Source organism: Sinohyriopsis cumingii, unplaced genomic scaffold (assembly GCF_028554795.1).
Source record: "Sinohyriopsis cumingii isolate HCF-2022 unplaced genomic scaffold, ASM2855479v2 utg000646l, whole genome shotgun sequence".
Lineage (NCBI taxonomy): Eukaryota > Metazoa > Mollusca > Bivalvia > Unionida > Unionidae > Sinohyriopsis > Sinohyriopsis cumingii.
The window spans coordinates 1,792,236-1,817,972 of NW_028315921.1; the positions used below are offsets into that span (position 1 = coordinate 1,792,236).

General features: G+C 33.9%; 3 protein-coding genes across 4 annotated transcripts; all 3 read left to right on the forward strand.

Annotated features, from left to right (window-relative positions):
- Nucleotides 1-5,531: 5,531 nt before the first annotated feature.
- LOC149773544 (caveolin-1-like) lies at nt 5,532-7,466 on the forward strand. The gene is made up of 2 exons (XM_089946379.1): nt 5,532-5,658; nt 6,745-7,466. Exons 1-2 carry the CDS (start codon nt 5,593-5,595, stop codon nt 7,066-7,068), a joined length of 390 nt encoding a protein of 129 aa, XP_089802505.1. The 5' UTR covers nt 5,532-5,592; the 3' UTR covers nt 7,069-7,466.
- A 2,266-nt stretch (nt 7,467-9,732) lies between these two features.
- On the forward strand, nt 9,733-11,638 carry LOC149773545 (caveolin-1-like). Its single transcript, XM_089946386.1, has 2 exons — nt 9,733-9,830; nt 11,306-11,638. The coding sequence occupies exons 1-2, from the start codon at nt 9,774-9,776 to the stop codon at nt 11,627-11,629; spliced, it is 381 nt and encodes a 126-aa protein (XP_089802512.1). The 5' UTR covers nt 9,733-9,773; the 3' UTR covers nt 11,630-11,638.
- A 5,428-nt stretch (nt 11,639-17,066) lies between these two features.
- LOC149773546 (caveolin-3-like) lies at nt 17,067-23,271 on the forward strand. Of its 2 annotated transcripts, none has more exons than XM_089946380.1 (2): nt 17,067-17,183; nt 22,333-23,271. In XM_089946380.1, exons 1-2 carry the CDS (start codon nt 17,127-17,129, stop codon nt 22,660-22,662), a joined length of 387 nt encoding a protein of 128 aa, XP_089802506.1. In that variant the 5' UTR covers nt 17,067-17,126; the 3' UTR covers nt 22,663-23,271. The 2 variants fall into 2 exon arrangements, with proteins under 2 accessions (XP_089802506.1, XP_089802507.1); XM_089946381.1 differs by lacking the exon at nt 17,067-17,183 and adding an exon at nt 21,477-21,870.
- Nucleotides 23,272-25,737: the final 2,466 nt, after the last annotated feature.

Consider the following 25,737-nt stretch of genomic DNA (forward strand, 5'->3'; position numbering starts at 1 on the left):
AATCTAATCACATCATTGTGTGAGTACAGAGAGAATCTAATCACATTGTTACTGGAGAGATATCTATAATTCAAACGCCATGCAGTTTTCTTGAGATATTAAAACATGATCTCTTCCAGAATTAAACAAATACATTAAAATTTGATTATCATTTTCGTCATATTGATTGAAGGTTGTTGTTGTTGTTTTAGGCCATGCAAAAGTTAACCTGTTTCAATTTCTATCTTAAAATATACAAACAATAAATCTAGCTACCTATATTTCTCTGTCTACCTGTCTTCCGATATTAATATGCAGCCTCGATCTATATTCATACACGTATCTCTGTCTGTAACATATATCTATCTATCTATCTATCTATCTATCTATCTATCTATCTATCTATCTATCTATCTATCTATCTATCTATCTATCTCTACAGCTTTTTTCCTACTGACATTTTGTGCGCTGAGTGAAGGTACCGGTTTCCAGTCTGGTGTCAACCTTCGTATACCTAAGAATGTATCATCCATAAAGACCCGTATGTGAGACAATTAAAATCAGACTTGGTGAATGCTTGTGGTTTGCTTCTTTGTAAACTTGACCTCTATCTTCCATCCATTCCCCCCCCCCCGCAAAAAAAAAAAAAAAAAAACATCTTCTTTCTTAATGTTTTGCCTTTGCGTTTTATTTACTTTTAAAAAATCGATACCAAAATTGATATAAATTCGCCATGTATAAATATATCTTTCAAAAAAATTCCTTCTCTTTAAGATTAAACAAGATAAGGAATTTTCAGCTATTATTACACTTTTCATTAAAGCGATGCCAATGCAAGGAAGAAGTTGGTCCATGTCATTAATACTTCCTTCTCTTCATACCGTATCCTTCTTCCTGCCAAGATACATAATTAAGCGATGCTGGTAAAGGAAACTGTAATGAAAAATAAATTGGCATTTCAAGTAAAATCTCTGTTAGATGATCTAGGTTCTTCTACGTATGTATCAGCCGATCGTGATTCCAGTCAGTTAAATACAATACGGAGGTTTTGATCAATATAAGCTAAGGATATCTTCTATGACGTCATCAAACGAGAATATTTTTTTAAATAACGAATAACGCATGAAATCGCTGCGAGCAGCAAAGGTCTTGGTCTACATCGGGAGATCAGAGTCCATGTTGTTTGTTCAACTGATTACTCCTAACGAGCTGCATAGACCCAGATCTTGAGACACGTTATGTGACGGCAGATATGGGCTTGTGCAGTTTTTGCAGTTGGGCTCGTCTTATGGGCTAGTACATACGGTATTTGTCATTTGAAAAATACTTGGATCTCATAAATTAAGCTTGTTTTAACATTTCACCAACTAGATTCAATCTGTACATAAAACTGGGTCGCTGCTAGATTAAATCTGTACATAAAACTGGTCGTTACAAGGGAGTACCACAGAACAAGTGACCAAAGAAATAGGTGCAATATAGGGGCCAGTGAAAAAAAATATCCCATTTTGCTCGTTTGTCCGTTTTATTGGGAACTGAAAAGAAAATGTTTACCACGATATTGTTGTTCATGGCCGAACAAATAAAAAAAAAAAGACCTTAATTTATGCAAGTCAAATTGAAGGAGACTTTTCTTCGACGCCTACACACCAACCCACCCCACCCAAACCCACAAATATCGCACAGCACACACTGGCGGGCCCTCTGACCAATCTAAACAACTACCTCAGGGTGTACTTATAGTTTTATTATTGAAGTAATCTAACCAATCCAGGTCCCACCTTATAACATAACCCATTTCAAATCTTTATATCTTCAACGCTACTCCTCCGTTTTGATAAAGATTGCACCATATGCTTAAAGTTCCCTAGACTGTCAATATGATTTAAAACCGATCTTAAATAAATGCTTCTACTTGAGGTTTTCAGTTAATCTCCGTTTATGCCAGAGTTCTTGGTAACTTTGATTTTGACACACCAGATATGTCCCAATATACAAATCGTACATGTCTTCGTGATATTACCAAGCGCCTCTATCTGTATCAACATTACCTCGAATTAAACGGTATCGACTATTATTCCAGTGAGTAGTAATTACAATATGGCCTGCGGACGGCAACTGTCCATTGGTCATCAAATAATATAAAAAGCTAGCCAATTGATCATATTACCAGTTAGGTGTGGTTAATTACTTTATGGTCTCTAATTGGAAGTCTTTCATAGTCAGGCATTTATGTAATTTTCATTTTTAATAAAAGATGCGATTTTCAATCTCGGTACATAAGGAGAGATCGTCCATCACGATTCAGTCTGCCAAGCATTTCACGTCAATTCACAAGCCGAGGAACTGTACTATAGGATAATGAAACTATCGCATGCATATTTCTTCGGCATATCGGATAATGTTACTTTTAGTGCTTTCACATTTATTTTTAAATTGTTATAAATTATGTTTTAATTCTTGCAGAGTTTATATTTTAAAGTTTATGGAGAAAGACAAAAATTATCATAATGCAATGTGAATTAGTGCACGAAGGACCTAATAGACATACAAAAAAATGTTAGCAGCGCACTGAAACTTGCCATTAAACGGCAGGCGCTTACGCAGCTGCATATGAAAATTTTGACAAGAAAATATAATGCATTTCAAACCAATTATTTTAATGATTGGTTAGTATTGCAATCAACCTTGATATGAGAAAAATCACTCCAAGATTTCATGACCAGAATTTACGCGCCTGGTAACGGTATGTTTATGAACAAAGATTCGTACAATAAACCTGTATTATGACAACCTTGAAGCTTTAGAAACTTGCCAGTTGTAACAACACTGAGGCAGATATGTAGACTTTCAATGCTTCTTGACATACAATCTTCCTTTTTTCAACATCCATTTTTGTGGCCGTGTACAACAAAAATGTCTGATTTGGAAACACCTCAATGTATTAGTTATATATCTACCTTTAACCGCGTTTCTTCTTTATTTTTTTATAAATAAAGAAGGAATTAAATGTTGTTTCACCCTCTTCTATAAAGGTTAGCTTGCCAGATTCGCAACCGAAATGATGCGGGTAAAAATACTACCATCAGTCCAGTTTTGCTATCGTGGTGTGTCTTTGGGTAAAGTAGAGGCAATAGATAAGTTATACTGGAAAATCACTCAGCCGTTTCCTTCTAGTCGTGAATAACCTCGGACTTAAATGTAGCAATGCACATCAATTTTGATGTGTATGGTGATTTGCCTCCAGCGTAATGCACTTCATGTTACAACAGCAAACGTCGAGATTGTTCCGATTGTGACTTTTTCTCTGTCCGTCGCCATATTGTTCCATATGATTGAAAGTAGTTCCGAATATAGATCTCAATGACGATGAATTTCGTCCGATGTTTCTTTCTCGACTTACTGGAAAAGGCCGAGGATTTCCGACTTAGATCAAGTCCAGAAAGTAGACCAGTTCCATGTTAACAAATATTTGCCTCTAGCGTAATTTCTTGCACAAATAGACTGTTTTAGTGCTTCAATTACGTGGAATCTCTGACAGAAATGATACCCATTTTCAACCGTGCGATTATTAGTCGCATTAAGAATAAACAACAAAAATTTAAACAAATATTCAACTGGGAGTGTTTGGATAGTTTCATAAACGAAACAAGAAAGCCCTCTTCACTTGAAGTATTTTTGGATCTGATTGATCAAAACTGTCAAGACGGTTTTTACCATTTTGCTTTTCTTTTCTTCCTTTTTAAATATAGCGATTATGTAATATTAATCATTTCATTAGTAATGCTGAGGATATTTATATTGTAGCGAAAACGAGAACATTTATTCGTTAATTTTAATAATAAAAGGTATAATCATTCTTCTTTCCGGCCGTCATCATAATCGTATGATTGGTAGCATTAACAACAACAAAAATGAACCACGTTAAGAATAAAAATGAAGTAACAATAGTAGAAGATAACTGTTCATGTTGTGAAAAAAGACATAGAATGATATTTATTGCCATGTATTCACAAAGATGACCGGCTTCCCATCAGATTATATGCTGCTCAATTTCGGCATCACTTTTTCCTATTTTAGTTTGCAGCAATGGCTTGAAAGACTGAAAAGAATATTCTTTCTGTAAAGATGCATAATTTTGAATTCAAAACAGGATGAAAATGACTGTATAAAGTTCTTATAAAAAATACCATAAAATTAAGATATTTTTACATAAATATATCAAATAAATTCTGTTTAAAGCATTTAAATTGTCTTTGATAACACCACTTTTATATATATATATATATATATATATATATATATATATATATATATATATATATATATATATATATATATATATATATATATATATATATATATATATATGAAATTGACTATTTTTATCTGTTTATGCATTTAATTATTGCTTGTTAGTTTAAACATCATCTTCTGGATTTGCTTTATGGATGTATTTGCAGAAGATTGAAATCGTTTTCACCTTACCTAGGCGTGTTTGGTAAGCAGCAGAGCCGCGATGAAAAACATTTTTGCTTTGGAGGATAATGCTCCCATCAAGGTGTTTTGCCTCGGGGTTTTAACTAGTGTTTATTGGCCAACGAGAGTTAAGTCTCTCGCTTAAGGACACAACAGAACTGTCTAGAAAATTCAAACCGGTATTCCAGCGAGGGAAGCCAGCACGTTAACCCACACATTAATTTAATGCATCATTTTTAGTCTGTCAAAGATGTAAATATATCAAAGAAAAAAATGACAATATGGTGACAAATTTAAATATTCGATAAACTTTTAAAAGCTTTTTCAATCAGTTCACGATTTCAGTGATTTACGGTAAGATTTTGAGGTCAACACTTTATCACATTTTGGATATATTAATTGTTTGGATGGTAGGGATTTATTACATTTTTTAAAAATTTCACATTCACATGGAGAGATCAGTTGGATTGGCTTAGCATAATCAGAACCATTCCCTAGTGTATCGTTGTCAAGCAATAGTGGCCGGAGCTAAGAACTTGTCTACACAATTTTTGTGTTAACAGAGCAAGGGCCTTCCTCTCAGATTGCAAATATAACATCGTTTGCAAATCACTTACTCCGTGTTTTGATAGAACAAATAAACTGATTATGAGAGTGTCAATAGCGACTGAAAAAGGAGGTACTTCGTGGGAAACTTTTTAAAAACATACTATTGGTAAAATTAAATTATGAAACTTCACTTACATGATAAAAGTAAAAAAAAATATGAATTAAATAAATATAGATCAAAACACCTTGTATCGGAGTTTGGTCACGTCACAATGATAGCAGGAAAAAATTGTACACTAAAGACAGCAATGAGAACAAAATATCCGATAAATGTTTTGAAGTCTTCGCCCTTGTTTCATACTTTCATTCTATGAGATGCCCCTAACGCAAACATATTTACAAACTCATATATACATTATAGAAAGAGACGTTGCCTAATTAGTTGTTCAGTCTTAAGGGTGTTCTCATGACGACAGGAAATAAATAAAATAAAGGTATAAAAATGACAGAGTTTGCCGCTTTCATCCACTGTTGTCGAATAAGGATATAACATACCATCCTGTAACCAGTAATCAGTTTTTGAAAATGGCAGACAGATCCGAAGTTGATCTTGTCAACAGAGATCCCAACAATATCAACGATCACTTATCGGTAAGAATTTTACACCACAAATATTAAAATACCTGCTAAAAAGATACGTTTCCAAATTAATTATGGCCAATCATGACATTTTCAGCTTGTAAAGACAAGTTTACTGTAAATAAATATTATGATTGATCCAGACTTGAAAGGATTAAAGCTGTTAGTTAATACTTTTAAAAAGGGTAAAGTATCATAATTTTTTTTTTTTTAAGTAAAATATAAAAAGAGAATATTTCGTACTAAAATGTATTGTTCCTATCAAAGTGGCACTATTGCAACTCCTTGATGCTCTTCCATATATATTTTCAGTTGGTTTGATTTACATAAATCAAGTAAAGTATTTTATAGGTTGTATAATTAGGCCATATTGAATTTTGGGCTATCACAATGATATCACATGCAATAGTTTTTTCGCCAGTTTATAGATAAACACATTCAAGAATTTAAACGTTATGAATGTTTTAATCGAATTCAAATGTCACATATTGACATAGTTTCTATTATAACAATCATATGGCCTGACAGGCACTCGGCCAACTATGTTTGTCAATTTTGAAAGCTTTAATTTCCATATTGTTGAAATAAATATGACACCTTTCCATACTTTACGTTGTCAAAATACAAAACCATCACTGGATTTTATTTTTGAAAATGATACCTACAAATGACAATAGAACGAAATCGAACTCGGACAAAACTGAGAGCTTAATTTGTAGTTTTTGTATTGTACATCTGAACTTCATTTTTAACGTTAAATGAGAAAATATTAAAGAATTTTCTTAACAAGAAATTTTCGATTTTCTGATTTCTTCATTTTTTATGTATTTACATTAAAACAAACGAAACACTAACACCCGCATAAGATATTCTTTCCTTGACATTAAACTCAGTATCTTTTTTGTAACGGGGATTATAGTAGCTTTGAAGTATATAATCAAAATGCACATGAACAGATGGAGTTAAAAATTGTTTCGAAACCTTACGAACTTTTGTTTATATCTGTACTCAAGGTTTATCTTTAAGTTCTGACAAAACTTACAGGTTTGCACGATATTACAGAAACAAATATAATAATTTCCTATTTTTATTTTACAGTGTCTTTTTGAGGATGTCCTAGCCGAGCCTGAAAGCACGCACAGTATTGACTGTGTATGGAAATTGTCCTTCACTTGCTTCAACCTTTGGAAGAATCTCTGCTACAAGATTCAGACTCTCCTCTGTGGAATCTGTATTGCCGCCGAATGGGGCTGTGAGTTCGCCTACATCTCCTTCGTCCACATCTGGTGCTTCACGCCCTTTTTCAAGGCACTTGATATCAACTGCGGCTGCGCAAAGAAGACGTATGGAACGTGTGTCAGGTGTTGCGTGGAACCGTGCTGCGAAGCTTGTGGTCTTCTCTTCAGCGCCTTCAAGAAGTGATAAACATATTTCGCCTGTCTGCCAGAAGAATCAACAATCTGAACCACACTATCCGTATATTTATTATTTTTTAATTCTATAATTATCTTACAATTTGTTGGTGGTTTTAAAATTGGATTAATCAAGTGGAATCATTGATTCTGAATGATATTAACCTAGTACGGATGGTACTTTTCGGCAAGCTTGCATATATATTGCAGATAGCTTACCAGTGATTTGATAGAAAAATGGACTGAGTTAAGGAACAACTATGGTTTTGCAGACATTACTGTGAATGTCGGACCACTTTAGGTATAAATGCAATTTGAAAATATGTGATAATCTAATTATTTATTATGAATATTGTTTTTGTTGTTGCTAAAATCTCTTTTTGTAAATAAAATAATATCAAAATTTGATTGGAAGTATTTTCTTCTCATTTTTCCTTGATCCTTCGATAATGATAAAGTGCGAATGTAGATTTCCAGTTTTTCAGGAATGTTGGCCTCGCATGGAAGACGTTGTAAAAGCTGAGATAGTGAGTTAGCACAATCCAGAGAGAGAAAGAGAGAGAGCTTTCTAAACAAAAAGTACATTAAGGCCAAGTTTTAGAGCTATAATTGTGATGCAAAATATGATGCTGTACCTTGTACATTTCTCCCTACCGATTATCTGTCTATCTATCTATCTGACAGAATATCATTGTCTGAATATGTAAGCAAAGAAATATGTATACATGTTTGTATATAGCTAGTTAGGTAGGTAAGTATTGAAACAGCTGTATCGAGAAATTACGAACTTTACTAGGCGTGATTATGTACTGACCGGCATTTGACCACTACATCAACACCAGTCAGTTTATATTTGTTTACATTACCATGGCTATAGTAGTCAAGGACACTGACGTTAGGCCATTTTCTTATGCAATCTAGATCAATAAAACCCACCCATATAGTGCTGTCCTAGGCAAAAGCCCCTACGCGGATTAGCACATTTGAGTTTTTATATACATCACAAATATATTATTAAATATATCACTTTTTATTTTAAAAAATCCCACTGTATAACATATACACTTTACATATATCTTACTGTCCAAGGATTACCTGATACTTTGATTATGGCGGCGGTCATTTCCATTGCAAAAATATTCTGTTCTAGTAATTTAGCAGGCTAAAGAAAACATAAACTGTATAAATGATAAAACTAGATGCTGTTTCCGTGATTTTACTATGATCTGTACATTGAACACATCATTTAGGCGACCGTAGAGCTTTTATTTTATTAAAAGTACTCTTAATTATAATCTGTTTCGGCTTTGGTATCTGATCCCTGTTGTTTTCTTTGTCGGCATCCGTTAGAAAATGACTAACATTTCAATTTTGAGCGGATACCATATGATGATGAATGACAATTATTGTTTTACAAACTCACCATTCTAAATTTTGATTTTGATACAGCTATTATCTTCTTTGATCAATATACCATTGAAGAAAACAGTTATATTTCCCTCCAAGACATTTAGAAATTCAGTAATAAAAGAAGATTATGAAACAATGCATATATGGGATTAGTCACTAATAATAATAATAATAATAATAATATATATATATATATATATATATATATATATATATATATATATATATATATATATATATATATATATATATATATATATATATATATATATATATATATATATATATATATACACATTCTGCTTGATGAAAGAAAACGTTATAATTTAAACACAAACCTTATCAACTCACTTCAAAGTCGAGTCCAGCTATAAACTGCACAGACCTAGATCTACCGGCAAATGTGCATCTATGCAGTCTGTCAGGAGTAGTCAGTAGAACAAACAAGATAGACCCTAATCTGTCTGCGGATGAAGGTCAGTAATATACATTAGTTGTTATGTGTATTTAATTTAGCTGGAAAACGTCAAATAAACATCACCCATCTTGTAAAGGATTGATTAACCACTCTTGCCTACATCAATTATAGATGCGTGTGTTGGTAAATCGGTACTTTCTTCATTCATTTAGATTATCGCACAAATGTGCAAGCGAAACACATAAAGCAAATGAAAAGCGACAAAGAGAAGACAAAACAGAAAAAGAAACTAAGAACAACTTCCAACGCAGAGCATTTCTTTTGCATGCTTTAGTTATTATCATTCTATAAAATATTTTTTGATCATTGTGAAATAGAAATTGTTCCAGTTTGTAGCACATATTACAAGAAAACAAAATCGAATCCCTATAATTCCTTTACGAAAAGGTAAAGTAAGAACAAATATATACACATTTAGATCGAAGTAATTTAGAATTGCTATCGTATTTGAAACTTAACATGACGTTACCGGGGTTTCTTCTTTACAAACATGTGTATTTTCATTCACTGTATCTGTTCATATACCCTGGTAATTCTTTTTTAGCCTATATTTACAGTAGGTCTTGTTACTCCATCGAAAGTATTGTATATAATTTGCGATACATCAATGTTTACGACAGTAATCTTGGGGGTAATTCCATTTCGGAAAATGGTAGTACGTGTTTAATCGTGCTTTAATCACAGAACAATCTATTTAGGTGCAATAAAGCTTTTCAATTGACACTTTATACACCATATAAAAATGGGATTATTTGCAGATGTTTCAGTCACTGGGTGAAACTTCGAGAAAGATTGTTTTACTTGGATATTCTTACACATTTCAAGAAATGAGAGACGTAGATCTTATCAACAGAGATCCAAACAGTATAAACGACTTTATTAAGGTGAGCAAGTAACTTCAGAGAGGAAATGACTGTAACAAAGTAGATAACGTGTATTTTTCTTCTAAGTTTGTTTTCGTACTTATTTTTTTATCAGTTCATCCAAAGATCATAATTTTTCTATTCAACAACTAGTAATTTTTTAAATATTGAAGATATCATTTACGTTTTAAATTGTCAAAATTATCCTTGTATCAAATGAAATAGAAAAGAATCGAAAGTAAATCACGGCAAATGCCTGGATACATCGACTGATTTTATGCTATATATTTGTTATGTTTTGCACATAGTACTTAAATTGATTTTAGTCCTTACTTTCCATTCTTGGGATAAAAGATCTTGTCCAGTAACTAAATAATAAAAAATTAAAAAAATATTATTGCACTACAGCAGTGAGAGAAATAAAATAATTTTAACTTCTTTTATATATTGTGTGATTTTCTAAATGTGATCACTTAAAATATGAGAAACATTTTAGATTGTTATTTTGTAATGGCAAGATGAAAATCAAAATGTTAATATTTAGAATTTAAAAAAAAAAAAATACTTTTCCAATAATATAAACGCATATTTTGTCAGCATATTATCATTGGTGAAGATTTTGGGAAGTACGCGAAATTAAAAAGTAAAAATAATGGTAAACGTGTTACATTTCCCAAACAAAAAGTGACATATTTGCATTATGTATAAAAGCAAGAGACGGATATGACGTCACTAGTAGCTTTGGACCATATCTGGTTCTGCATGTCAAGCCGCTGACTTTTAGAAAGTGACTCAGACAGATGAGAAAATTCATGAACATACAGTTCACGACTTTATGTACACGAAATAAGAAACAAATTAAAAAAAAACAGCATATATGTGCTTGTGAGTGTTCCTTTAATTTCTTTAAAACATTTGTAATATTATATTCGTTTGGTGTTTTGTGTTTTACAGCATAGCATCATTGCAATTGGGACTGAATGAAAATATTTAACAATTCGTTATCGCCTTTCCACAAACTAAAAATATTTTTAATATAAAGCATTTAAGATCAGTGGCATACGTATTAAATAATTCGTAAATAAATATTACAAAGGTGATATTGAAAGAAGAAAATGGGAGAACATGTAGAAAAGAGAAGAATCTAGACTATATGTCTTGGATGTAGGATGGAATGTATGCTGACAGTCTTCATTGGTTGACTTTGCATGGACATATAACTATTACAAGTATTTGTTAGTCATGGACATTGAATAGGAAATTTTATATGAATGTTGGCTGAGTATAACAATTTTGTTAGAAACGTCGATTTACCAACTGCGTGGCTGTTCTCTAGATCATTTGAGAAGAATTTTACTGCAAAAGAAATTTAGAACATTCCATTGAATATGAAATTTACTGTACTTGATAATGGTCACGTTATTCTTTTTAAAAGTTATTATATGTATGAATTTAATGTTAACCTTTTAACGGATTATTATTGATTTCTTCAATAGATCCAATTTGAAGATGTGTTGGCTGAGCCTGACGGTGCCAGAAGCATGGACTGTGTCTGGAAAGTGTCCTACAATTGCTTCAACTTTTGGCTAAATATCTGTTACAAACTCAGCACTCTTCTTTGTGGAATCTGTATCGCAGCTGAATGGGGATGTGAGTTCGCTATAGTGGCTTTCCACCATGTCTGGATTTGCACACCAGCCCTGCGACTTCTAGAAATTGAGTGCGGACAGATGAAGAAGTATTTCAAAATGCTGATCGGTTGCTGCCTGGAACCTTGCTTTGAAGCCTTTGGGAAAGTCTTTATGGCCTTTAAGAAGTAGTGCAGTTTACATTTATAAGAATAGATACAGACATACTGTTAAGAAATACTTATACGTAACTGTGTAAGATGAAACACAACACCAATATTTAAGAAGTAGTGCAGTTTACATTTATAAGAATAGATACAGACATACTGTTAAGAAATACTTATACGTAACTGTGTAAGATGAAGCACAACACCAATATTTATAGTATACAAGTAACGACTTTCTCCGATTAAGTTTTAAATTGTCTGAACGGAGATACTCTAGAATATCAAATTGTTCTCCACTTATTATCATCTAATGTCATCTAAAGGTGATGCAAAGACATTATCTTGATTACCGATTGTAAGAGTAAGAGAAGACAAGTAGGACATCGCATCCATTTAAAAAGCAAACACTATAGCCTAATCATTCCAATCGTGTTTTCAAGCAAAACCGTATTATCTTTCTAAATGTTTTGTTCTATTTAGTTTTCTTAATTAAAGAGTGAATAACCCTCTTCATGTGTTATACATGTACATATTTCTGCAGATGGTGATCAAAGCGCAAAAAGGATTATTTTGTATTCTGTCAGTTTTGCAGCATGCATACCCGGAAAAAATTGGACAACATTGTAACGCGAGTAAAAGTCTCTATAATACAGTCTTCATCAAAACCGAACACCGTTACAAAACTTAGTCTGGATTGGTTTCTGAACGATTGCATATTGAAGTTATCGTGGCATTTTCCTGGTTACATATGCTTAAAGACTCAGGAAATGATAATACTCTTTTCTTTCTTCACTTTTCAAATTTTTGACAATATCGATAACTAATTAGCTTTCCATATTTTCCATACTCTCTCTCTCTCTCTCTCTCTCTCTCTCTCTCTTGCTACGGACACGTGTTATGATAAAAAAAAGTGTGGGATACTTTACCTAGTTTAGTTTTACGCAATCTCGTTCTTGCTTTAAAAAGCTGAAACGTCTTGAGAAATATGATAGTGCTATATAATTTATGAATTTGCGGGAATATTTCGAATGCCATTTATCTTGTATTGTCTATGATTGAATGAATGTAGCACGGCTGACTGTTTATATTTATAAGTTATCACACAGAAGCACAATGTACGGAAACAATCTCCTATACCTAGCAAGGTAGCAAGGAAACAAGTTCGAGAACACACATGAATTCATGTTCCAATTCTGAAATATAAAACCATGCAGTGAGTCTCTCAATTTAACCATTGCTTTATGTGAATTAGGGTGTCAGAGATTAAATAGTATTACAGTTATTTTATATTATATGACACTTTTATATCAAAAATTGCATTTTTGTACAACTCTGCAGTATGTTATATTTTTACTGAGATTTAATGGACACCTTGATTGTTTTTCTGACAATTATTCTGAGTCTCATAAAAGCTGAGAATGGACATGCAAAACTATATTGTGGTTAATTATTTGCCTCACACACACACACACACACACACACACACACACTTAAGAATGTCAACAATACGTCAGTCAACGCATGTGACACACAATGTCTTTGCTAAAGACCATATAGGCATTCATTGGTCTTGACATAAATCAATTTCTGGTAGAAGAAAATCAAACAGGTAGATATCATAGACTTTGTAATCGACGATGAGAAAACGTCAAGAGGAATAAAAAGTGCTTATCTTACTGAATTTCTGTTGAATGAAAAAGATATGCACTGTTATGACTCTTTGGTCACAAAGTAACAGAAAGAGGCAAAACCAACAGGTTTTCAAACTTGCCTATTCTTGTGACCTAGCACATTCAATAGGAAGTTAATGAGTTAGTAAATTCATTTAAAAACGTCGAACCCCATCAGCCAATGAGAAACCAAGCCAAATGCGCCATCCGAACGATCAAAATTACTATTAATAATTGTCAACACATAAGTAAGCATCCATCCATGGATCCCATGCAATACCATTCTACGAACAGACACAAACCACGCAGGCTAAACCAACCAAAGACACTCCGTGCACATTACAGCCATGAACAAAAACCACAAAAACCAGATAAACAATGGTCCAGGAATTACAAAAAACACAAGATATAAATAACACACACACACACTGAGTGACACGAAGAAACATAAATGTTTACATTTTTGCACGGAGAACAAAATAATTCAGTATACTAAGCAAAAAACTAAAGACCAAAAATGACAAAATGACAATATGATATTGTTGAAGACAGGAACAAGAAGGTCGGAGGTAGGCAAATTAGATTCCTCTAGACAATATAAGCTATGACAATACTACTAAAGCAAAGGATACAAATATAGTCAAAGATATATGCTTATATACATGTAAATATGCGAAATATAAAACTTGGTGTAAATACAATAAAGACAAATAAATACAAATTATCTGATAAATGTAATTTGTCAATCTCAAATGGTTTTTATCTAAATAGTACTGAAAAGATTTTTCAGATACAAATATACAAACTTCGAAAATGTGTAAAAACAAATTTAACTATTTTGTAATAGCCTCAATATTTAATCAGGTCATCCATATATTTTAAACAACTTCTAAAAAGTACCAAGTCGACTTCGATCTGTGATTGCAATCAGTATTCTGGAATGCAGGCCTTTTAAGGTTTTACAATTGGTGTTAATGCATCGTCCAATATAGAGCAAAATCACAAAGATATCTTTGAAACTGTTTTTAACGAAATATGTCAGCCGTCACTAAAACTAGCGCAATTATTAAACGATCTCTTCTGAAAAGCACTCAACAGAATTGAACATAATTTCAAGATAAATTCTGTCATAAAGGCAATTACAAAATTATGTCGATCTGCCATTTAATATGGCGGCCGTAACTAAAATTGGAAAGGAACGTAAATCGCCTTCCTCTCTAAAATTGTCGCAAGACTTGGTCATAGTTGAGGGAAAGCATTCTCTACGATTACATTTTGCTCTTCTACAAATTATACCGATCAACTTTCCAGTCATTTTTCTCCGAGAATAAAATAAAAATAGCAAGTTGTTTACTTGTCTCAGTAATTTCTGAATCATGATAAGAAATTTAGTCAAAAATAGAAACAGTATTTATATTATTATGCGTTAATGAAAAGAGTCAGGTCAAATTGAATTTTCTGAAAAATTTAAAGTTTCTAGGAAACAAAATTACATTACGTTGACATGTAATGAAATTTAAAATAAAAAGATTTGAAAACTTACAAACAATTAAGTTGAATCAAATATTAATTTTAAAAATATCCGTAACACACGCTTATTTACATACACACACAGACACACACACACACATGCATACCTACATACATACATACATACATACACACATACCTACCTACCTACCTACCTACCTGCCTGCATACATACATACATACATACAGACATACACTATGCCTTACGGTTTCTGGTATACTGGAAACAGAACAGCATATATTTTGTTGGAAATAAGGTTCCTAAAACCATGCATTAAATTATGCGTGCAAATGCATCCCCAAAAAGCAACAGAAACAATATAATGAAAATGTTGTTTATATGTTTGCTTCTTCTTTGACACTGGACTGTTAAAAGTGTACACGATAAGAGGCCATGAATTCGACAAAACTTTTAAACTGGCTTACGATATCCATACTGAAATGGTCTGTCTATTAACGATGACAACCGTTTTCAATGAATATTATAGTTGTAGAAGAACATTCATTTGGCTCATGATTCAGCAAAAGAAATTATCCACTCTTTCTTTCATTATATAATTTAGGGGAAAAAGAGAATAAAAGAAAAAGCAAAAAAGAATTTATCTACTATAATTTATACGTATTTAACTATCTATTTATTAAGGGTCACATAATTAGCCATCAGCTAGTTAACATTTAAGCACCACAATAAATCATATATACAACAAATACACATGCAATTAGCAAAGGACGTGCGAGGTTCACATATGCTGCATAAAAATACACATATAACATAAGTTATCACAAATTATTTAACGTTAACATACTCTTGTGACATAAATATATCACAGCTACCACGTACATCTTCCAAAGCCTTGCAAAACACATTGATTATCTCGTTACTGCACAAGCAGACAAGTTTGAAGTTTAAAGACACCTGTTAAATTTTAATGTTTAACGTAAAGCACAATTTGCGATTGTCGCACGTGCAAGCATAGATGTACTTCGATTACCATAGCGGGTACATTTACACAACAAAACGTGTAATCTCTAGTCACAGAAAACACATATGTTAAACCTAATTTTAATTAGAAACACATTAAGGGAAGGCTTGATAATACTGAATGTTACATTTTATCTCGCGGGCAAACATTCAGTGGAGCAATCAGAGGATGGCTCGATCATTTCCGTCAAGTTGTAGGAAATACATATAAATTTAATGGGTTTGGTGATTTCGCTCAGGCGGTGTGTATCAGATACTGCGACAGAAAAGGACGATAAAATTCTAATTATGGTTTTGTCTCTTTCCACCTTTATCTTGAGTCATGTGAAAAAACGTACCTCCGAATATGGTTCTAAATAGCGAATTACATCCATGGTCAAACTTCAAACCAGCCACCTCTGTTTAGGCATTATGGGATTGCGGAATACATGAAATATTTTTCTTCTTCAGAAAATTCAGAACGTGAAGACCTATAGACATATTATATTGATATAGTAAGTCATGAAAAACTCTTAACATGCAAACGTGACCTCTAAGATGGTCGGAGTAGGAATGATCTCCAGAAGTGGATAGTAAGTCGCCATATAGCAGAGGAGCGTACTTAGTAGCAACAGTGCAGAATGCATACAAGTTTTTTTCTCGACTTTACTGAAAAGACAAAGGGTATTCCAGTTGTCAAGGGAAGTCATTGATACAGCCAGTTTATAATAAATTTAGTTGCGTCTCGATAATCGAGCAGAGGACTTCAGCCGGAACATCCGCTTTCAGCGAAAAATGTTCATCTTCATTATTAGCTATGTCCCCGGTTACCCACGGTTTTTAAATCATTCATGTTTCTGTGTACACATAATTCTGTCGTGCGTGCGTTTGATCATCCGTTGACAGCAAACCACCTAGTACATACTAGATCAAAGGCCCAGCATTTGATAATTTACATCCTTGGCATCGTTGTGTAAATCAATAAACAACTGAAGTATTATTACACTCTTCATTTTACAGTTTTATTTCTATTTGATGCCCCACTTGTCATTTTAAAAGCTCCATGTAAGACCGTATCCTGAGATTGTAGACCCAATAAAGATGATCTGGCGTGGCTTATCTGTGAGGATCTACATCATCAAAGATGGCTTAGGTTACGGTGGCTGAAGATTGATAAGCAATTTTCTATCAAGAAGGAATGATGCTTTCAATAATTAACGATGTGAAACCAGTTGCCAGGATACTTTAGGTAAACCGGTATAAGAAGATGGGACCTGGCAACAAGACACACTACAGCTCGGGAACAATCACCTGACAACGATTTCTGTTGTAAGGACTGACGAAGAGAAAAAAGCAGAGAAATGGGTGAGCTTGACCTAAGTAACCGAGACCCGAATAACATAAATGATCATATAAAGGTATGTATATATTTTTCAAATGTTTGCAAAAAGATGTGTATTTATAAACATTTTTCCAAAGTGATGTCAATGTGTAATTTAAGTGCACGTTTTGTACGTACTCTTCGTCGCGTTTGATGCATGACATACACGGCAGTGATCTCGTATTTAAATTTTGACGAAATACATTTACAAAGTAAGCAAGGATTAACATTAATAAATATTCACCCAAAAGAGTTTAAAAAATGATCGAAAAATAATTGATGAAGAACATGCAGAATTACAGTCATATGGTTAACGTTGTATTAAATATACACAACTGTCAGCGATAATGGATTCTTACCCTTACAAATTATGTTTAGTTTTATTTATTTATTTATTTATTTATTTATTTACTATTGAAAATAAACACGATAATTCAACCATTGCACAAAGACTGTTTTAAGATTATAATGAGAACATTGACAAAGACATCAACAGTATCGATGATCTGAACATGGACTTGAAAAATGACGATAACACGAGATTTATCGATAACAGAGCACGACTTTATTTCTTTTTAGAGTATACGTCAGTTTCATAATTGTTACGGGCCATATCATATGCTGTAATCATGGCACTTACTTATAAGCCAGGCGAAGATTCCACCAAATTAGAAAATTACCGACTGATTACTATCCATAACTGTTTTAGTAAGTTGTTTACCGCTATATTAAACTCAAGAACCAAACGTTATCTCAACCATCAAAACACAATAGCAGAAAAGCAAGCTTGATTTAGTGCAGGGTATGCAATAAATGAATGATGTTCTTACATGCATAATGTAAAATGTGAAAACACAAGAGAAAAACATTTTTTTTTGTTTTTGCTCTATTATTGACTTCAGCAAAACGTTTGATTTAGTTACACAGACGGGTTATTGGAAAATGTTAAGTATTGAAAAATGTTAAGTTATTGTAAAACAGTATAAGTGTCAATTTTTGGTTTTATAATTATATATTATTATATATATATTTGAGAAATATTTTATTATTGTTGCTGTATAAGGACCCCTTTAAGATTACTCGCAAAGATCTAGGTAAATGTAATGAGCGATGTGATTGGATCAGAATTCTTTGGCTGTATCAAATCAGATAGCTAGGACGGTTGTGACAGTTTAACTAGTCACAATGTCACGTGTTGGTGTGGAACGAAGTTGAATTAATGAGCACCAATGCTTGCTTTGTACTGGATTGTGGCCTAATTAAGGACTTTTCAAATTTAAAATAGGACTTATAATATTTATTTTACAGCTGAGAATAAGTTAGAGTGATGATGATCTCAACCATTACCGATACTTTGAACTTTGACATGTATTCTTGTTAAAGCGGTTCTTGTGTGAGAATACCTGTCCGATTCACTACCTTATTTGTGTACTCAAATGAACATCGTTTTCACGGCTTTCATTTAGCCGCTGAAAAGTCTGTAAAAGTATACCTACATCTCATAAGAAAGAAAAATCTTTCATTAATAAAGGCCCATGAGGTATGTTTCTTACAAATAAAGAGTTAACTCTAACGTTTGGTCAAACGTGCAAAAACACAACTTATATATTCCTCGGCTTTCTTAGGTACGCTTAAAAGAATCTCTACTCTTTCAGAGGGTCGAAGTAATTCGATTCCCATCGGAATGAAACTAGGCTGTTCTGACTGGAAAAACATGAGAAAAGAGACACATACACGCGTTTGTTTGTGAATTTAATTGTGAAACATTAAACAAATACAACCTTTACTTCCAAAATTAAGCGACGCCCAAAGAACATAGAATGACAAGATTACATGGACAGAAATGACGGCGTAAATTTAAACAAAATGAAGCAAGCTCTCCCCAATGGCTAGTAATCGATACATTCATTTTAATAATTAAGCGGAAACACTAAGGATTTATAGTTCGATGAGCCAAATAGGTTACAACTACCGAGTACTTTAAATGATGATGTAAGCACGTATTGTGCGATTATATTGTTAACACGGACGCGAATAGTACATACATTATGTATCGACCACAATCGATTTAACATTAATAATAGCTCCGTTGCTATTATGCTCCCAAGACAGCATATTCGATGAGATAGCTAGAACGTCTGATGGGTATATCGCACGTGTTCCAAGAAGGCAGCTGATATATCGGTCAGTGTCTGATTCAGCGGATCAAACTTTGCTAGGCAACAACGTAAATAAACAAGCCTTCTTCGAATTTATTTGGATAAGCATAATGTGTACTGGCACGAAAGCTAACTCCAAAAGAATTACACTTACTGGATTTTTTCTTTTGAGAACAAAGAAACCCTAATAAGTACGTAATCGAAAATATCTTCTCTTTCCCAACCTAGTTGATTAATGTTGACTCTCTGGTGTTGACAATAGCATTCGACGACGTTTGAACCATAAACGAAATACATGTATTGCTAATTTATAAATCCTGCTAGATTTTAATAAAACGAATATTAAATAAAGCATTCATTTTCAGTAGTCTCAGTTCCATTGCTTACTATAACTATGACATAATAACAAACACGGGATTTAGGGCAGTTCAAAATGGCCACTATCACATAGGCCATTTTTAGTCTGTATCCTGACAATTAAATCAAGTTGTGTACCTGTGCAAAGGAAAAGAACGAGAACGTTCTGATAGCTATGTATCGAATGCCCATTTGTACATGGAATTTTTTTAATGACAAGATATGTTATGCATGCTTATTTTATATTGTATACATGACTTAATTGAGGGTTATTAGTTAGAGTGTTTAGATACCTGAGAGGTGTCTATGATTATAATTAGTAAACAAGATATTTACTAGACTTTGAGTTCAAGGTTTACGATTTAGTGGAATTTTCCATCGGAATCATTAGATGTACAGAAAATTAGACTTCGTCGTAAGTCAAGTGTGGATATATATATATATATATATATATATATATATATATATATATATATATATATATATATATATATATATATATATATATATATATATATAAAGAGAGAGAGAGAGAGGAAGACTTGGTAAATGAACAATTCCTGTTCCACTATCAGTCTGTGGGAATCATGACCATAGTTTGCTGTTGTTTTCAGATATAATTCGAGAGGATGAATTATTTAAATAATTCATTAGAATTACTGAATTTTTCACACACTTTAGATTAACACATGAATTGGATTTTTGTGAATTCATTCAAAGGCACTCTGGATTGCATAATAGGGATAAAGTAAGACATTCGACACAACACATTTATTTGAATGAAAATTATTGTTGCGAAGAAACTATTAGTCATACATGTTATCCACAACGGGATGTGTGTTTTAATAAGGCTTTCCATTCAGTGCAGATATAAGTATAGCTGGTTTAAAATGGCGTCGATAATGGTACTCGATATTGCAATTAAAACGCATGAGTGCCAACGTCTTTAATAACCAATAAAGATTGTTATTTTACATTGGGTTCAGTTATTTTATACCTTTAATTTCTACGTTAGCCCGTACACTATTTAAAGTATCCACTTTTGAAACTTCAAGGCTCTCGTAATCAGATCTCATTTGTATTTCTTATATAGACTTTACATTTGTTTGTTAGTAGCGAACTTTCCATTGTGTCCAAACCATAATAAATCATATGTTAATCTCAAGTACCTTCAAAGGCGAACTCAGTGTGAAGTTCTTCTCATAGGTTATCTGGCATTGTTTTGAAGAGTCTAGTCTGTAAATAAAGCAACGTACAATGGTCACGGGTTTCATTCCTGATCTGGACCAATGATTCGCTTCTCACTGTGAACTGTCGCCAAAATACACACAGACGACCACACCATAATGCCGGTTTTCTTAAGAAAAACCAATGACGTTTAATCGATTTCCAAGAATATAAATCTTATATCACCACCACAACGAGTGAGAAAAATGCTCTAAAATAGACAGGGACTACATTCGTAGATATTGAATCTGAAGTAATAACTGTGACTCGATGAGTGCTCTCCCTTGAACAATCATATGATAATTAGGACTGGGTCAACAAACAACCTAAACAAATGATGAAAACAAAATGCTAATGATGTAATTCACCAGAAATTATTGGAAGGTTGTAGTCTGCTCATGCATAGACTAATAAATTGCCGTTCCTCTCCCTATATATGTTGATACTGAATGACGATTTGTGGGTCGGAAGTAACATGTTCATTAAAATGTGCAAATTTGCTTAATACAAACCTATCCGAAACACATCCGCATACAGTTTAGACACTTACCGGTACTTGCTTACAGCAACAAAATTCAAAAAGGCCACACGAAATAAGGTTGTGTTATTCCACGTGGATTTACAAGCCGTCAACGATAAGATTTCATCCAGAAATAGGAAGTATATATCGCAAAAAGAATCCTTCAACCGACAGTTGCTCAAAATACGTGAGAAATGTAAATTGGTGCCTGAAATATATACCTATGTGTCGCGGACAAGACTGCCTGCAAACAATTACTCGATTTTATGAATAGATGAATTCAGACCCACAAATCGTCCATCAGCATTAACACAGATTTTGTGGGTGGGTGGTCGATTTATCTGATTATCGCAGGGACAACATGGTGGCAGATTCAACATTACGAATCCCCCTTGACAATTAGAGGATAAATATTTTTGGCGTTAGCGGAATAAAGAATGGTACGAACTATTAAAGCCCATGTAAGATTAATTTTCTTTACGCATTTTTCAGGCTGTGATCTTTATTACATTTTTAGAAGCAGTACTAGATACAATTTGTGATGCAATCTGAAACAGTCTTTAACATGGTCTGGAGTCATTATGTTATTTTATTTCGTATCATTTCCCAATTCGTTCTTTGAAGTTTGAGACATAACATTCTGAAAAATAAAGTGTTTGACATTTCAATCCGTCTTTTGAATGCTCAGATTTACTTTTATCTTAACTGTGATTGTTAAATAGTCATTTAATATACCCATATATTCTATAATAATATTGTTTTTTATTTATTTTAGACTTGAATGAGTTGGACATTAAATATATTCATTTATTTTAGTTATGAATTAATATTTATTTATTATTTTTTATTTATTTATTTATTTATTTATTTATTTTATTTTATTTATTTATTTGTTTATTTATTTATTTATTTATTTATTTCAGGCCTGTGTAAACTTTGAAGATGTCCTGGCCGAACCAGAAGGAATCCAGAGTATTGATTGCGTGTGGAAGTTGTCCTTCTGTTGTTTCAACTTTTGGAAGAACTTCTGCTATAAAATCAGTACTTTATGTTGCGGAATTTGCATTGCTGCGGAATGGGGGTGTGAATTCGCTTGTGTCGCCTTCAATCACATTTGGTTCATAACACCGTGCCTACGGGTCTGTGAGGTCAACTGCGGGATCATGAAGAAGCTGTACGGATTTGTCATTGGATGCTGTCTGGATCCTTGCTGCGAATCCTGCGGAAAGATATTTCATGCATTCCAGAAATAGTTAAGACGGCAGAAGAATTCGATGTGATTTATAAACTATGCCTTGTCTCTGAATACTTGACGAAGTAAATATTTGTAACATATGTAAAATGAAATATTCAGGTCACTCTTGAGAGACCTATAACGTGGTACCATCCAATATTTTCCAGATCAGTTTGGATAGATGGAAGACGCGAAGAAGGAATAGATAAATAGGCAGGGGAGCTATTAACTGGCTAGTGATTTAAACGGAACTAACATTACATGACTTCAGTAACTATGGGGAAGACAAGCAAAGATAATTATGTCTCAACTGTCTATTAAATTATTTTTTAAATTGCAACTATATCTTGAAGTATATTTCGTACAATATCATTCAGTCATATCAGCAGAAGAGACAGTTCTCTTTTCAAAGTTCAATTTACTAATGAAATCTAACAAAAGAATAAGTAAACCTTTTATGCTGTTTTAAAATGGTAAAGCAGATCTTATTCTCAGTACTTCACCTTCAATATGAAAGGCAAACAAACATGTTCTTGCATTATACAAAGTTTACAATTCAGATATAAAGGAATTTGCTATTGTTTCCTTTAGATATTACCTAGAAATATTAAATACAAATTTCTGCAAATCTGTTGTTCTTTATTGCTGTAATTCTAAATTTTTCATTTCTTAAAAGTCCACCAGTTCATGACTCTTACTTAGTTACACAATAAATTTCTATAACACTTTTCTTTGTCAGCATAACACTTTTCACCGTTAACTTAACACTTTTATGTGTCAACATAACACTTTTCACCATCAACTTAACACTTTTATGTGTCAACATAACACTTTTCACCGTCAACTTAACACTTTTCTGTGTTAACATAACACTTTTCACCGTCAACTTAACACTGTTCTTAGTCAACTTAACACTTTTTTTCTGTCAACATTCTTTAAAACATATTCAAATTATTCGTCTTCTTTCTATCGTCTTACTTTACACACTACTTAAACTGACCCTTTTTCTCACGTCTACAACAAATCAACCAAAATTGTCTTTCTTCTCTACATATCGAGTGAGATTCAGTTCGGGATGATTGTAATCTGACGGAAAACCAAACAAACGCGGCTTTTACACTCAAAGAGATGCTTTCACTTCTAACTGAACTTCACAATGGCCTGTGAGCAACTGACTAAAATACGATTGTCACTACAACATACCAGTTAAATATAATATATTCATATAAATAATTTGAAAATATTTTGTGACAGCAACAAAAATGCTAACTTTAGACAGGATCACTATCACTTTATTGACATAATGAGGGTATCCTTTTTTTACTATTTGTTTCGAGAGTGCTATGATATCTGCTTTGCCCGTAACCCCTGCCGGGTTACAGGCCGCCCACAAAAGATCGACAGAGACTTCTGTCCAGTGCCATCCTTTCGAGCTGACTCCAGGTGTGACCCAGCTTAGTGATATCCGCCTCAAGGTCTTTCTTGGTCGGCCCCAATCTCCTCTTGCCTTGAGAGTTCCACCTCAATGCCTGTCTGGTAATGTTGGTTGGCGGCTTATGTAGGGTGTATCCTATCCAACCCCATCTTCTCTTCTTGATCTCGTCCTCTACCGAAAGCTGGGAGGTTCTCTGCCTCAGGTTGGTGTTGCTGGTGGTGTCTGGCCAGCTGATCTGGAGAATCATTATTATGAAGCTGTTGATGAAGGTCTGAACTCTCTTTACAATCGACTTGGTGGTTCTCCAGGTCTCTGCTCCATACAGCTGGACTGACTTCACGTTGGAGTTAAACAGTCTGATCTTGGTAGTCAAGGAAATTTCTTTGGAGCTCAAGATGTTTTTGAGCTGTATGAAAGCTGCTCTCGCCTTTCCGATCCTTGCCTTGACGTCTGTGTTTGAGCCACCTTGCTGACTGATAATGCTGCCCATGTACGTGAAGGATTCCACCTTTTCCAGGGAACTTCCATGCAGTGTAACTGGGTTGTTAATGATATAATTGATCTCTATGATCTTGGTCTTGTCTTTGTGGATGTTGAGGCCAGCCTGTGCTGGTGTTGCTGACAGTACGTCGGTCTGTCCTGCATGTTTTGCTGACTGTGGGACAAGAGCGCTAGGTCATCGGCAAGGTCCAGGTCCTCAAGTTGACCCCACAATGTCCACTGGATCCCATTTCTCCGCCCAGTGGTGGACGTCTTCATAATCCAGTCGATGGGGAGAAGGAAGAGAAACGGCGACAGCAAGCAGACTTGCCTCACGCCAGTCCGCACTAGGAAGCTGTTTGTGTGCTGTCCCACATGTATGACTCTGCAGGACATTCCGTTATAAGCATTCTTGATCAGGTTCACCAGCTTGGTTGGGGTGCCGAAGTGGCGAAAAAGTTTCCAGAGTGTCTCTCGGTCCACGCTGTTGAATGCATTCTTATAATTGACAAAGTTAATGTACAGTGAAGAAATCCACTCCAACGATTGCTCGACTATGATGCGAAGAGTAGCTATATGGTCAGTACACGATCTGTTATGCAGGAAGCCCGCTTGCTCGTTTCGTAACTGTGTGTCGACAGCCTCCTTCACCTTCTCCAAGAGGACCCCGTTGAAGACTTTCCCTGGTACTGACAGGAGTTTGATTCTTCTGAAGTTGGAACACTTGCCTTTCTTTGGGATCTTGATGAGTTATCCTTCCATTAATTCAGTCGGTATTTCTTCTTCCTAACAGATCTTCTCAAAAATGGGGTATAGCGTTTGCACTGAAGCCTATGAGTCTGCTCTGAGAGCTTCTGTTGGATGTCATCAGGTACAGCTGCCTTGCCGTCTTCAGCTGAGTGATGGCTTTCCTGATCTCGTCTCTGGTGGGATTGTCACAGCGTATGATGAGATCTGCGTAGGCTGGATGGATTTCTAGAGGATTTAGTGGTGCTTGTCTGCTCAACAGTTTTTAAAAATGTTCTGCCCATCTACTTATTTGGTGTTCCGTACTTGCGATGGTCTTTCCCTGTTTGTCCTTTACGGATCTCTCGGTTTTGCTGTACTTGTCGGACAGCTATTTGGAGATGTTGTACAGCTTCTTCATGTTTCCAATTCCGGGGGTTTCTTCTGTCACTG